Here is a 12,990-nt window from a genome sequence, read left to right on the forward strand (position 1 = left end):
TCAAAGCTGTATTCTGATTTTCCTATTAAAAGCACCCCTCACTTCCTTGTTCCTTAGAGTATATATAAGTGGATTGAGCGCAGGAGTGACCACAGTGTACATGACGGCAATGATCCTGTCCTCTTCCAGGGAGCTCCCTGAAGCAGGACTGATATAGATGTAGAGAACAGGAGCATAGAAAATAACAACAACCATGAAGTGAGAGGCACAGGTGGACAGTGCCTTGTGGAGCATGCTGCAAGAACGGGTCTTGAGAAACAGGTGGGTGATAATGTAGAAATAGGAGAGAAACGTCAGAAAGAAGAGACCAATGGCAATGGTCCCGGTGAGAGTGTTAAGCAGCCACCTGTTGAGTTCAGTATTTCCACAGGCCAACTCCAGTAATGGCTTGACATCACAGAAGAAATGATGGATATGGTTGGAACCACAAAAGTTCAAACGAGATGTCATTATGGAGTGCAGAAGAGCGTGGAGAAAAGGAATAGCCCAAATGGTGAAAGCCATCTGGATACAGACTTGACGATTCATGATGAAGGGGTAATGGAGTGGTTTGCAGATCGCCACAAAGCGGTCAAATGCCATTACTGCCAGCAGCAGGGCCTCTGTGCTACCCAGGAAGTGGAAGAAATGCAGCTGGGTTATGCACCCCAGGAAGGAAATTGCTTTGCTTGTGGAGAGGAAGTTCTCTAGCATCTTCGGCACTGTCACGGTTGAGTAGCAGATGTCTAGACATGCTAGGTTCCCCAGGAAGAAATACATAGGTGAGTGGAGTCTTGGATCCAAGATGACGATCGTCAGGATGGCTCCATTCCCAGCCACATTGACAAAGTACATGGTAAGGAATGTGACAAAGAGAAAAGGGTTCAATTCTTCTATGTCTGTCACTCCCAAGAGGAGAAATTCAGTGACTAAGGTGTGATTCAATAACACTTAAAAGAAAAGATAGGATAGTTTGTGGAACACTAACCTTCATGTCCATCAGTCTTTCTAGACAATAATTTTCTTGTCAATACATAGTTTGTGAGAGTGGTTTTCTATAATGACACAAAGAACTTGTGAAGATCTTATATAATATTTGTCTAGCGGCCCATTAAATATTAAGTCTATGTTTTTGTTATATATTGCTATTCAAATATCTTTTATTATTTTTCATTAATAATGTCTTTTTGTTGATAATTCAGAGAAAGTACCATCTTAACATTTAGCTGTGAGCGTTTTGATCCAACTTTCTTTTCATCCCTTAAATTGTCTCTAACATGGAGCAACTTTTAAATCATCCCACCAGGCAGACAACCTCTGAGAAGTAAGAACACTCTTGAAGAGCTTTAACATGAAGAAAATAGGCAGGGATTTGTTTCAATCACAGAGTTTATAGAAAGTATAGACAGCTTTATCAAAACATAGTAACTCCAAATCATCTTAAGAACATGTAAGCAGTAGAATGTCCTTGTATTGATTTGTTTCTTATGCATGATCAAGCCAGAAGATGTAAGAGGTAAGAACTATGACCATATTAATCTCAAGAGTCTGACAACACATGTGCTATAGCAGATGATGGGTTTAGTGTCTTCCAATAATCTGAGCCCTTAAGAACTCTAGAAATAGATTCCTAAGATGTTTTTTGAGACAGAGTCACTAAATGTAGACCATGGTGATTCAAGAGTCTCCTGCCTTAGTTTCTTGAGTGTTGGAGTTATAGTCACATTGCCAAGCTGACCAAAGACACTTTTTGCACTTTTTGCAGTATAACTTTTTTTGTTAGATGATTAATATGGCAAATTTATTTTAAAAGACTAATTTCTGGAAAGATATCAAGACAATTGTGTACCATTTGTTTCTCTGGCATTTATATAGCTAATTAAATTTTATAATTTGCGACAACAGTCATTATTATCTGAAAACAGTAAAGGCAATATTTTGCTCCCCCCCCAACACCTTTTTAGCTGTAGTTCTCAAATCAATAAGTTAAACTCGGCTCCCACTGGCCTCCTGCAAGTGGCTAAGCCTTTATTATTACATTATTTCAATGCGTATTTTTCTTATAGGGTGCAGTTTAACTTTTATACTTTATGACTTTCTCTCTTCTCTTGGTTATCCTGAGACTAAAGAAAACCTTTTCCAGATCCCAAAGTGTCTGAATAAGAAAACCTCTGCCTCTGTGGAATCAGCAGTCCCTCCGTCATTTCATCAGAAGGAACTGTCAATGGCTTTAGTCTCTTTGAAATCTTGTCTTATTTAAACTGTTACTTATTTAAACTAATTCTTCAAATATTGAGAAGATGGGACCTCTAGTGGGACCATGATAAGTAACTCTCTTGTGTTTTATGATCCCAAATGTCAGGCTGCTTTAAATCAACCTACTACAAAGTTGCCAAAAATATTCAGCTCTCCTCATTTTAAGACTCCTTTCTCTCTATAAATTAACTCCTGGTGTTCCCTCCTGCCAAATAAAGTCTTACTTTTTCCTAAAGAAATAAATAATTTTCATTTTAGTAACACAATCAAAATAGCAGTGTTTTTCAATGAATGTCAAAATTTTTGAAGAATTATAAATAAGTTGATTATAAATGATTTCATATCTAATTGTGCAATCAGCACTTACTAAAACACAAGTAACTTTTTAAAATTGCTTTTCTTCCCAATATTAGGAAAGTACCTGAATTACCTCCCTGAGATACACTGGTCAGAGCAGACATAGCTGTGAGAAGTAGCTTCCTCTGGTGCCTTTCATTTAAAGATGTGCTCGGTTCACTCTGTGCACAGAAGAGAAGGGTGAGAATCAGTGTGTGGAAGGCCCGTGTTGCTGGGAGACACTGAGAGAATTTCCAGTCTGCAGTAGAGTTGCACAGAGGCTCACTCTGGGGTGAATCCTACAAAAGGGAGTCATTCAAGGTATGAGAAAGCACTGGGTGAAGAAAACAATTTGTTCATCTACAGAAACAAAATTAATGAACTGGAGAAAACTTGTAAAGGCCCCAAGGGATTCTAAGCTTGATAACTAGAAGACAGTCTGAGAAATGATATGATCACTAGTGTAATTCTCTGAAAGCTTGCCTTCAAACAACTCAGGGCAGTTTTTTTGATGGTCGTGATTATTTTTGTCTGTTTATAAACACAACAGACATTTTTCTTAAAAATTCAACCCATATGACCAAGATTGCTTAGGAGTCTTTGGACCAAAAACCAAAATAGTTCTAAAAACATGTATCAAAAAACTATTTGCCTATTTTTTTAAGGAAAAATAGTGATTAGAATGGTCAATGCCAGTGACTTTGTTCAGCACTTTCAGTGTTTGTGGATTTCAGGTTGGCTTTAGAGGGTATTACAGTAATATGTCTTTAGATGAGATGCAATAATCCTGTGCAAAAATCAAAGAACCTTCACTATCCTCACACAGGGAGAAAAGTCCATCTCAAGACAATGAACTTACTCTGATCCCCAGGTATTGATGTTTAATGTTGCAAACAGACAGACCACACCCTAAAGAAGAGAAAATACAGGAAACTTTCAAGTTTATTCCTAATGTGTTCTCTTACCTGGTCAAAAGTACAAAATTAGCAAAAGACCAAAAGTAACAAGTATTCTCAGGTTTATGTACACAGATTGCATTGCACAGGTTGTAAAATATTTGAAGTGACAGCTCATGTTGTGGTTCTGGCCTACATTTCCTCTCCAAAAACCTCTTTGCCATCCACAGTTCTGCTGGTGTTTTAATAAGACAGGCTTGCAGACCTAAAGCCTCTAGGGAGCATGTCCCCTGGTACTGAGTAGAAGGAGTGTGAAAATAAACAGGGTACGTTTCCCAATTTGCAAAAGGCATAATCTTGGGCAATTCCTATACAATCTCCCACTTTTCACAAGCAGCATGGGAATTTGCCTCATGAGTCACATCAGTCAAGCCCCCAGCTTAGCTTACTGCTTCATGGACACCATCTTGAGGCTTTCAGTAATACTTTTAGCATGGAACCCTTCATGTTCATTTTTCCCTTAGTCCTCCAAATGTTGTCATTCTCCATTTGTTACATGGACAATTTTATGTTTGCTATGTCAAAGAGCCTAGCCTATAATGTATACATGTATATATGTGAACAGTTGTGAGTATAGGTGCAGTTAATATTGACAAAGGAAACCAAGAAAGGGTTAGGAAGTTTCAGAGGTTTGGTCCATTATCATCATGGTGTGGAGTATGTCAGCCGCAGGCAGACATGGTGCCAACTACATCTTGATATGAAGGCAGCAAAAGATGGTCTGTGAGTCACACTGAGCAGAGCTTGAATAAAAGAGACCTCAAACCCTGCGCCCACATGACACACTTCCTCCAACAAGGCTAAACCTACTCCAACAAGTCACACCTCCTAATAGTGCCACTCCCTATGAGATTATGGGAGCCGATTACATTCAAACTACCACATTCCACTCCACGGCTCCCAAAAACTTGTAACCATATCATAATGCAAAATGCATTTAGTCCAACTTCAAAATCCTCCACAGTCTGTAACAGTCTCAACAATGTTTTAAAGTCTAAAATTTAAAGTCTCTTCAAAGATCCATACAATCTCATAACTGTAATCTCCTATAAAATCAAATCAAAAAATTGATCACATACTTCTACATATAATGTCACAGAATATATATTACTATTCTTGAACATAGAAAGGGAGCTTGAGGAAATATTGAACCAAAGCAAGACTGAAAAATACCTAGGCAAACTCTAAATTCTGCATCTCCTCCATGTCTGACATCAACTCTTTTCAGCTATGTTAGCTGCAACACACCTCTTCCTTTGGGCTGGTTCCATTCTCAGTGAGCAGCTGTCCTTGGCAGGTATCCACAGCTCTGACATCTTTAACATCTAGGAGTCTCTAAGGCAATCCAGGCTCCAATGTTACAGCTTCACACAATGGCCTTTCTCAGCCTCCATTCAAGAATACACCTGACACATGGCTGGCCTCAGTGGCTTTCCTTAGACTCAGGGCAAATTCCATAGCCCTTTTGTTCTATCCTTAACTCTAAAATCAGAATTACGTAGTCAAACTTAGTGAGTTCTGCCGCTCGCTGGGGCTGGAACATAGGTCCCTCGTTCAACCACATCTTCACCAGTTTCTGGTTTTGATTGTTACCATTACTGCCTAAGCTTAACTATCCTTGAACTTGCTCGGTAGACCAGGCTGGCCTCAAATTCAGAGATTCACCAGCCTCTATCTCTGGAGTGTTGGGACTAAATGTGTGTACCACCATTGTTAGTGCTAATATTTTCTTTTCACAAGTTGGAAATTTATTTGGGTGCAATCTTACCCTGAGCTCACCACTCCCTTTATTCCATTCCTTAATCTGTTTGTCTCCTTGAACACAAGACGTAACTCCAGATCCAATCCCTCAATCTCATTCCCAGCTCTGCAGCAGAACTTCTTTAGCAACCTTTCCTGTCCCTCTGGATTCCCATCTCCTGAGGTTCCCACATATCTTCCTCTCCTTCCTTCCTCCCCCCACTTGTTGCTTTGTCTCAACCCCCAAGCCAAGCAGGCATCTGCTGCTAAATCAAGAGCCACTTCCAGCTGTGCAACCAGTAGGCTGACACCTCTCCTTCTACTCCTCCAAATCCAACCCCCCTCCACAGTCTCATCACCACCTCTGTAGCAGAAAACCTGCTGAAGTCTCCCTTTCTTCACAAAGATCTTCCCCTCCAACCTTCCTTCCCCCAACACACTCCAATCTCCAACACAAACAGGCATTTCCTATAAACACAGCAGTTGGTCAGGCCCGGAAAACAGGTAAGCTAACTGAAGACCTTCACCGCTCCCTCCTGTCTTCCAAACACAATCCCCAAGATCCATCCCTGTCTCTGCTATAGTACATCTGATGAAGCTTTCCTTCCTGCTCTGCACACACCTGTAGATCCCAAAACCTTAATTCCTAACCTTTCTCTCCCAACTTGCTGCCTTATCACAGGATCCAACTCCAGCAGGCACTCCCCGCTAACCCACAGACCACTCTCGCCAAATAAACAGGTAGGTTGTTTATAAAACTTACCCTCTCCTTCTGTTCCTCTAGATTCAACCCCCTAGTCTCATGCCAGCTGTCGGGTGCCAGCCTCAACAAAAACACCTCTTGCCAGGGTAGGGGCACAGAGATTTAGAAATATTAGTAAAGAATATAAAGACACATGTGAAAATAATAAAACAGAAAGCATAGACTAGTACTGGGAGGAAGTTCCAGTGAGTATAGAAATCTCTTGCATTTAATTTCCAACATACGAAATAAAGAATGTTAAAAGCTACAAGGGGGAAAGATCAAGTAACATATAGAAGCAGACCTATTAGAATTATTCCTGACTTCTCAATGGAGAATCTAAAAGCCAGAAGGGCCTAGACAGATGTCCTGCAAACTCTAAAAGACTACAGATACCAGTCCTGACTACTATACTCAGAAAAACTTTCAATCACTAAATGTGGAGAAAATAAGATATTCTAAGAATCATTAATATGATTTATCTACAAATCCAGCCCTATAGATGGTGCTAGAAAGAAAAAAGAAAAGAAAAGTTCACTCAGAAGGCTAACTACACCCATGGAAACATTGGGAATAAATAATCTCACCCTAACAACATTAAAAGAAGGAAAACGTATACACATGCCACTACCAACAACAAAATAACAAGAATCAGCAATCATTGGTCATTGCTATCTCTCAATATCAATGAAATCAATTCCTCAACAAAAGACACAGGCTAACAGAAAGGATGAGAAAGCAGAATCTATCACTTTTCTGCCTACAAGAAACATACCTCAACATCAAGGACTGACATTACCTCAGAGTGAAGGAATGGAAAAAGGTATTCCAAGCAAATGGACTTAAGAAGGAAACTTGTATAACCATTTTAATATCTAACAAAATAGACTTCAAACCAAAAGAGATATGGAATCACAATACATACTCGTCAAAAGAAAATCCACCAAGATTACCTTTTAATTCTTTTTTTTTAATTTTTAATTTTTTTATTGAAAAAAAATTTCCGCCTCCTCCCAGGTTCCCATTTCCCTCCCCCTCCTCCCCCTCTTCTCCCCCTCCCCCCACTCCTCTCCCCATCCCTCTCCAGTCTGAAGAGCAGTCAGGGTTCCCAGCCCTGTGGAAAGTCCAAAGTCCTCCCCCCTCCATCCTGGTCTAGGAAGGTGAACATCCAAACTGGCTAGGCTCCCACAAAGCCAGAACATGAAGTAGGATCAAAACCCAGTGCCATTGTCCTTGGCTTCCCAGCAGCCCTCATTGTCCGCCATATTCAGAGAGTCCGGTTTTATCCCATGCTTTTTCAGTCACAGTCCAGCTGGCCTTGGTGAGCTCCCAATAGATCAGCCCCACTGTCTCCGTGGGTGGGTGCACCCCTTGTGATCCTGACTTCTTTGCTCACGTTCTCCCTCCTTCTGCTCCTCATTGGGACATTGGGATTGGGATAAAGGAAGGTTGGATAGGGGAGCAAGGAAGCACATATCTTAATTAAGGGAGCCATCTTAGGGTTGGCAAGATACCTTTTCATTCTTAACTTCTCTGTTCCGAGCACAAAGGCACTCAAGTTTGTAAAAGAAACACTGCTATAGCTTCAAGCATGCATTGACTCTCACACACTGATAGTGGGAGATTTCAATCCCCACTCTCACCAATAGGCAGGTCATCCAGACAAAAACTAAACAGAGAAATGCTGAAGCTAACAGACAAACCAAATGTACCTGACAAATATTTACAGACCATTTCACCAAAACAAAAGAATATACATTCTTCTCTGTACCTCATGGAACTTTCTTAAAAATTGGCCACATACTCTGGCACAAAGCAATTCTATACAGATACAAAAAAAAAAAAAAGAACTGAAATAACTCCCTGCAACTTTTCAGAACACCATGGATAAAAGCTAGATTTCAAAAACAGAAAGCCTATAAACTCATGGAAACTAAATAACTCTCCACTGAATAAAAAATGGGTCAAGACAAAAGTAAAGAAAGACTTCCTAGAATTCAATAAAATGATTACATAGCACACCAAAGCATACAGGACACAATGAAAGCTGTGCTAAGATACAAGATCATAGCACTAAGTGCCCACAGAAAGAAATAAGTAAGCTGGGGGCTGAAATAAATAAAATAGAAGCAAAGAGAACAATACAAAAATCAATGAAAAAAAGAGTTGGTTCTTTGATAAAATTAACAAGATAGACAAACCCTTATCCAAACTAACTAAAATATATAGAGAGAATATCCAAATTAACAAAATCATAATTAAAAATAGGAATATAACAACAGACACTGAGGAAATATAGAGAATCATAAGGATACACTTTCAAAATCTGTACTCCACCAATGGGAAAATCTTAAAGAAATGAATAATTGTCTAGATAGGTACCAAAGTTAAATTAAGATCAGACAAGCAATTTAAATAGGCCTATAACCCCTAAGGAAATAGAAACAGTCATTAAAAGTCTCCTAACCAAAAGGAAACCCGGGTCCAGATGACTCTAGCACAGAATTCTACCAAACATGAGAAGAGTTAATGCCAATACTTTTCAAATTATTCCATAAAATAGAAACAGAAGGAAAGCTACCTGTTTCAGAATATTTGGTCACACTGTGAATCCTAAGATTGCATTATTTACTGGAAAAATGGGTTTCTAATTGTGGTGTAGCTCAGCCCTAGCACACACCTTTAATACAAGAGCTTTGGGCTTGTATATTGCAAACACCATTAAGTAAAGTCAACCTTAGGTCAAGATTTGCAACCAATTGACAGGAAGAAACCATAGAGAGTAAGAGGCAGTCAGGAGGACAGATAAAGAGATACACAGGAAGTAAAAGGGAGGACATTGAATGCTTTGGCACAGGAGAAGACTTTCTGAACAGAACACCAGTAGTTCAACACTATGATCAACAATTAATAAATGGGGCCTCATGAAGCTGCAAAGCTTCTGTAAGGCGAAGGACACCATCCTTCAGACAAAGCAGCAGCCTTTGAATGGGAAAAGATTTTTACCAACTCCGTATCTGATAAAGGGTTAATATCTAAAATCTATAAAGAACACAAGAAACTAGATATCAAAAAATAATCTAATGTTTAAATTAGGTACAGATCTAAACAGAAAATACTCAACAAAAGAAGCTCAAATGGTGGAGAAACACTTAAATAAATGTTCAACATTCTTAGCCATTAGGGAAATTAAATTCAAAACTGCTTTGGGATTCCATATTATACTTTTCAGAATATTTTATATCAATAACCCAAGTGACCGTTCATGCTGGCACTGATTTATAGCAAAGGAGAACCCTTTTCCATTGCTGGTGGGAGTACAAGCCTATACAGCCACTATGGAAACTAATATGGTGATTTATCAGGAAACTGGGAATCAATCTCCTTCAGGATTCAGCTATACATCCTACCACAAGGACATTTGGTCAACCATGTGCATTGCTACTCTTTTAACAATATCTGGAACAATCTATATGTTCCTCAACAAAAGAACAGATAAAGAAAATTTGATACATTTACACAATGGAATATTACATGTTCAAAAAATTACATCACGAAATTTTCAAGCAAATGGATGGAACTTGTGGATATAGCTAAGCAATGTCTGATGGGACTTAAGGAATGCTCCCCAAAATAGAACTCATACTGGACACTGCTTAGGTGACCAAGAACCAGAGACTGGATATCTTAGAGACCTGATGTAAAACCAAACATTACTGATCTACAGCAAATAATCAATAAGATGACTCCTAAGGATGTTCTGCTGTACTTATACATGAGAAACTTTCTCAGTCATCACCAGAGACGCTTCTTTCCGTGGCAGATAGGAACAGATACAGGGACCCACAGCCAGACAATACGCAAAGGATGTTTCCTTGGAACACACAGCTACAAATGGAGTGTCTCCACAAAATCTGTCCACTCATAGCTCAGGGAAGTTCTGGGAAGAAGAAGCATAAGTGCCAGAGAGGACGGGGGACACCAGAACAAGGCCCTCTGAATCAAGTAAGCAAGACTCATATGAACTCACTGAAACAACAAGAACAGTGCCTACATGGGTCTGCACTAGGTCTGCGGTGTATATATTATAGCTTCTGACTTAGTGTTTTTATGGGACTCCTGAGTGTATGAGTCTCTGATTTTTGTAACTTTTCTTGGGGCTCTTTTCCTTCTGTTGGGTTATCTTGCCCAGTCTCATTGTGATGTTTTGTTATATCTTATAGGGAGGTTTGGGTGTTATCACTAGAAGAATGTTCTTTTCTAATGAGAAACAGAAATGAAGTGGACCTGGATGGAGGTAAGGGAGGAAGAAACTGGGAGGAGAAGAGGTAGGGAAAACTATAATCAGGGTATATTGTATGAAAAAAGAATCTATTTTTAATAAGAAGCAAAAAATGTAATGCTTTTATTCTCTTCACTAATATGTATTAACTAAAAGCGTTCACACAGATAAATGAATAAGTACTGTTTATTTACTTTAAAAATGGGTGGTAAACACATATTTTTAAGCCCAATTACGTGTGAAAATGTATTAGAATATATAACAAGCCAAGATTATCAACTGATATTCTCAAAGAGATTCAGGAGGATTCTGTAGCTACAGTCATACATGTTTCAACTTTCCCTTGCATTATCTGAGAAAATACTAATTTATACTGCCACGCAGTTTTCCTACATATTTCCAGTTGTCCAATATTTTCAAAAATATACTTTCTTAAAATTGAGAAATGTAGCTGTCTCTAAACTTTCTCACTGCCTAGTTATTTATGCCTCAGAAGAGTTCTTCAGATTTGTTTAAGTCAGAGCCATCTTCTCATCTTCCTATTCAACGCACTCCTCACTTCCTTGTTTCTCAAGGTGTAGATGAGCGGATTGAGAGCAGGAGTGACCACGCTGTACATGACGGCAATGACCCGGTCCTGGTCCAGAGAGCTGCCTGAGCTGGGACGGATGTAAATAAAAAGAACAGGAGCATAGAACAGAATAACAACCATGAAGTGAGAGGCACAAGTCGACAGTGCTTTGTGGAGCATGCTGCAAGAACGGGTCTTGAGGAAAAGATACGTGATAATGTAGAAATAGGAGAGAAACGTCAGAAAAAATGGACTGAGAGCAATGGTCCCTGTTACAGTATTGAGTAGCCAAATGTTAAGTTTAGTGTCTCCACAGGCCAGATCCAGCAATGGCTTAACATCACAGAAGAAATGATGAATCTGATTCGAACCACAGAACCTCAGACGAGATGTCATTACAGAGTGAAGCAAGGCATGTAAAAAGCCAGTGGTCCAGATAGTAACAGTCATCTGAACACAGAGCTGGCGATTCATGATGACAGAATAGTGAAGTGGTTTGCAGATCGCCACAAAGCGGTCAAATGCCATCACTGGCAGCAGCAGGGCCTCTGTGCTACCCAGGAAGTGGAAGAAATGCAGCTGGGTTATGCACCCCAGGAAGGAAATTGCTTTGCTTGTGGAGAGGAAGTTCTCCAGCATCTTCGGCACTGTCACGGTGGAGAAGCAGATGTCTAGACATGCTAGGTTCCCCAGGAAGAAATACATAGGTGAGTGGAGTCTTGGATCCAAGATGACGATCGTCAGGATGGCTCCATTCCCAGTTATATTGACAAAGTAGATGGTGAAGAAAATAGCGAAGAGAATTGTGTTCAGTTCTTGTATATCTGTCACTCCCAGGAGGAGAAATTCGGTAATTGAGGTTTGGTTTGACATCACTTAAAAGGAAAGAGTTATTGTACAACACTGTTCTTCATGCTGACCACTCATTCTGACCATAGATTTTTCTTTTCAAAACCAAAGTATTTTGAGAGTGTGAGACATTGTTTTCCATGGCATCCCCTCAAATTTTCCTAATATCTGCCCATTATTATGTTAAATAATAATCCTAAGAGTCTGTTGTGGATTGTGATTAAAAAAAAATCTTTAGTTTACTACACTATCACGAATCATTTCTTTTTTTCTTTAGTGATTTTGAGTAAATCACCAGTCTACTACAGTTTTTAGCTGTGAGCATTTACATTTTGACCCAATTTTCTCGTTTCTTAAGTTGGATCTAACGGGGAACATCTTTTAAATGTTCCACCAGGCAGACATCTCCTAGCAAGAAAAAAGACTTGAAAGATTTCAGCTTGAGAGAATAGGAGTAGATAGACTGCTCCCAACCACTGGCTCTTTAAAAACAAAGATAGCACCCACCCAAAAACTGACCAACGTGATTGATTACGTGAAATTAAAATATTCTGCACAGCAAAGATGGATGCTATCAACAGAGCTACAGAATGGGAGAAAATATTCTCCAGCTATGCTTCAGGCAAAGGGTTGATATTTAGAATATGTCAAGGATTGCAAAAGTTAACCACAAAAAAATATCCACCAATCAATAAATGAACTAATTACCTAAACAGATATTTCTCAGAAGAAAAGACACAAGTGGTCAATGAATATTTTTAAAGTGTTCAACATCATTAGGTATCAAGAAAATGGAAATTAAAACTACTTCAAGATTTATCTCACCCTAGACAACATAGACATCATTGAGAACGCAGATGGCACCAATGCTGGTGAGAATATTGGTGGGGATGTAAACTGATGCAGCCACTGTGGGAATCAGTCTGGTTATTTCCATACAAATTAAAAGAAGAGTCACCATGTGATCCAGCTATTCTGATCCTGAGATATACCCAAAGGACTCTACATCCTCCTACAGAGATACTTGCACATCCATGTCTGTGTACTGTATTCACAATAGCCAGGAAAAGGAATCAGCTCGGATGTTCACCAAGTAACATAATGAAAATTTGGTACATATAAACAATGGAATTTTATCCATCTGTAAAGTAAAATGAAATTATGAACTTTCAGGAAAATATATGGAACTAAAAGTATGATATTAAGCAAGGCAACCCAGGCACAGAAAGATAAATACTATCCTCTCTCTCTCTCTCTCTCTCTTTCTCTCTCTCTTTCT

The 12,990-nt window shown here is 39.2% G+C and overlaps 2 protein-coding genes across 2 annotated transcripts; both read right to left on the reverse strand.

Annotated features, from left to right (window-relative positions):
- Positions 1-834, reverse strand: LOC142853583 (olfactory receptor 12D1-like). The gene has a single exon (XM_075978744.1). It carries the CDS (start codon positions 832-834, stop codon positions 1-3), a length of 834 nt encoding a protein of 277 aa, XP_075834859.1.
- A 9,974-nt stretch (positions 835-10,808) lies between these two features.
- On the reverse strand, positions 10,809-11,735 carry LOC142853584 (olfactory receptor 12D1-like). The gene has a single exon (XM_075978745.1). It carries the CDS (start codon positions 11,733-11,735, stop codon positions 10,809-10,811), a length of 927 nt encoding a protein of 308 aa, XP_075834860.1.
- Between the last annotated feature and the right edge of the window lie 1,255 nt (positions 11,736-12,990).

This window comes from Microtus pennsylvanicus, chromosome 7, assembly GCF_037038515.1.
Source record: "Microtus pennsylvanicus isolate mMicPen1 chromosome 7, mMicPen1.hap1, whole genome shotgun sequence".
Lineage (NCBI taxonomy): Eukaryota > Metazoa > Chordata > Mammalia > Rodentia > Cricetidae > Microtus > Microtus pennsylvanicus.

What these genes read in the sequence shown, in the direction of transcription:
- LOC142853583 (XM_075978744.1), bottom strand. Translation starts at nt 834, where the DNA reads ATGTACTTTGTCAATGTGGCTGGGAATGGAGCCATCCTGACGATCGTC.
- LOC142853584 (XM_075978745.1), bottom strand. Translation starts at nt 11,735, where the DNA reads ATGTCAAACCAAACCTCAATTACCGAATTTCTCCTCCTGGGAGTGACA.